General features: G+C 39.8%; 1 protein-coding gene across 1 annotated transcript in view; it reads left to right on the top strand.

Moving 5' to 3' along the window:
• LOC102292357 (very long-chain acyl-CoA synthetase) overlaps positions 1-1239 on the top strand; it is a gene marked incomplete in the record, with an annotated part of 5100 nt that extends 3861 nt beyond the window's left edge. Inside the window, 3 exon segments of the mRNA XM_042227463.1 lie at positions 1-48; positions 282-412; positions 502-1239. Of these exon segments, the coding sequence (XP_042083397.1) occupies positions 1-48; positions 282-412; positions 502-675 (353 nt within the window).
• Between the last annotated feature and the right edge of the window lie 1241 nt (positions 1240-2480).

Below are 2480 nucleotides of genomic sequence, written 5' to 3'. Positions count from 1 at the left end.
CAGTTGACTTTGTTGAAGAGGCTAATGTCTATGGTGTGAAGGTGCCAGGTAATAATGACACTAAAAGCAAGATTATTGTGATGTATGTCTCATAAATATTACAAACATCCTTTTTTTCCAGAATTCTAAGAAAAAAAACTCAGAATTCAGAAGTTTCTTCTTGGAATTCTGAGATTAATCGCATATTTCTGACATACTGAGGAAAAACTCTGAATGTTTGGATTAATGTCTGGATTCTGAGGGTATTTTTTCTTCTTTTTACTTTGACCTTCACTGAATAGGACACGAGGGAAGAATTGGAATGGCAGCGCTGAAACTGAAAGAAAATATGGACTTTGATGGCAAAGCTTTATATCAGCATGTCAAAAACTACTTGCCCAGCTACGCAAGACCACGCTTCGTTCGCATACAGGTAAATAAAGTTCAATGAATGATCACATTAAGATATATCTGCATACATCTTAGCAATAATCCCGTAACCATTTCATTTTTCTCTGGCAGGATGCATTGGTAGTGACGAGCACCTTTAAGCAGATGAAGGTGAAGCTGGCAGAGGAAGGTTTTAACCCTGCTCTCATCAAGGATCCTCTGTTTTACCTGGAAGACAATAAGGGCTACATACCCATGACTCAGGAGTTATTCAACTGCATTGCAGAAGGAAGACTCAGGCTTTAAACAAGTTCAGCGCTGATTTTTTTATTGTCAGTCTCAAAAACATTAGTGTTGATTTATGACAAACAACATTTACATTGTGGATATACAAACATATAATGGCATGCATTTCATTTTTTTATATTTCAACTGTTTAGTCTGAAATACTTTTTTTTTTAAATGATTTTTATATGAGTAAATCCCATATCGCTGACACTGTTATTTGGTGACTGTGTTGGTTGACTGTGTGCTGAAGTAAACTGCTTATCAATCAATAGGTGAATTATTGTGTGGATGTGAGGTACACTTTGTGCTGGTTTTGGGCTCGTCAGAGGAGTTTAGGAGCAGTGGAAGTTTCCAGTGGTGTAGGAGGGGGGGCTGTGTTTGTTACAGCAGAGGAAGACATACAGTTCACTCTTCTGCAGGTGGAGGGTAAGTGCTTTTGAGCTGCTGGAGAAACCTTCAGAGGGCAGCAGAGCTGGTGCCGACCACACTGCACCCACTGGTTACAGAAGCTGGGAATGTATGAAAGTATTGTTGCAAAATATGAGAAGTTGTAGAATAAAAAGGAACAATTTGTAGAAAAAATGTGAACGTGTACTTTGAAATTTCCACCTGTACATATTCTTCTCTACACACTGCACATGTGTTTTAAATGTAGTTACAGAAAAAAATATTCACAAATGTGTTGACTGATAGACTGATACTTTTGCAACACTGTTTGCGAGGAATGTGTTGCAAAACTTGTAACTGAAGGGTGGTCGGGGTTGGAGTGGAGGTCAGCCAATGAGAAGGCAGGAGACAAAGAGGCCTCATTCTCTGCTCTGCCACGCTGGATTTACAACCACATAAGTGAGTAAATCAACATACACAGAAATCCCTCATTCCCTATTAGCAGCGGCAGCAAAAACTGGAGTAAAGACAATTTTAGCTCATTGTAACGGTGCTAAGTAGTTTAAATAAATACCAGTATAAATTACCTGATCAGTGTTCTTCCTTGACATTAGCGTTTGTGCAGTTTTTTGACAGACATTCCGACCACGTTCCAGAAGTGTCTTTAGAATGTCACCATCATCACCTTTCTCAGGTCCATTTGGGATTTAAAGGTAACTTAACTCACTCTAACAATAACAAAAACTTTGCACTGAGTCATTATGTGAAGTATACGAGTAAAATCAGAACATCTGTCCTCTTTAACTCATAATAAGAATTGAAATGAAGAGAAGATATATAGATATGTATCATTCACAACTCTTCAACTTGTGTTTTATTACAATCTTCTTAATCCTTTGACATCTGGATGTGTCCTTTAGGTCAGTGGCTCTCAAACTAGTGGCATGTAAATACATGTGCATCATCAAGGGTTGAGCTATGGACAAATATTTAAGTCGGTCCACTTCATCAAGAAATGCAAAAACCAAATCGGCTAACATTAGAACATATGACATACATCAGTTTTTGTGAAGACATGTGTGTGCCAACTAAGACCTTTTGCACATACAACAACAATAAACCATGGTTCACTCCTAAACTCCAACATCTTCGTAAGGCCAAGGAGGACGCCTACAGGAGTGGTGACGGGGCCCTGTACAAGCAAGCCAGGATCACACTGACCAAAGAGATCAAAGCAGCTAAAAGGATATACTCCCAGAAGCTGGAAGAACGGCTCTCAGCCAACAACCCTTCGTCAGTGTGGAGGGGCCTGCAGGAAATCACCAGTTACAAACACCCCCCACCCACTGTTGAAGTAAACAAAGACCTGGCCAACGAGTTAAACACTTTCTACTGTAGGTTTGAGATGGACAGACTCCCACGCCTCACCCTCCCCT

The sequence above is a fragment of the Haplochromis burtoni genome, unplaced genomic scaffold (assembly GCF_018398535.1).
Source record: "Haplochromis burtoni strain Fernald_Lab_line unplaced genomic scaffold, NCSU_Asbu1 Contig_262, whole genome shotgun sequence".
NCBI lineage: Eukaryota > Metazoa > Chordata > Actinopteri > Cichliformes > Cichlidae > Haplochromis > Haplochromis burtoni.
The sequence above is the reverse complement of the archived record's forward strand: the minus strand, read 5'-3'. Positions and strand labels throughout refer to the sequence as shown.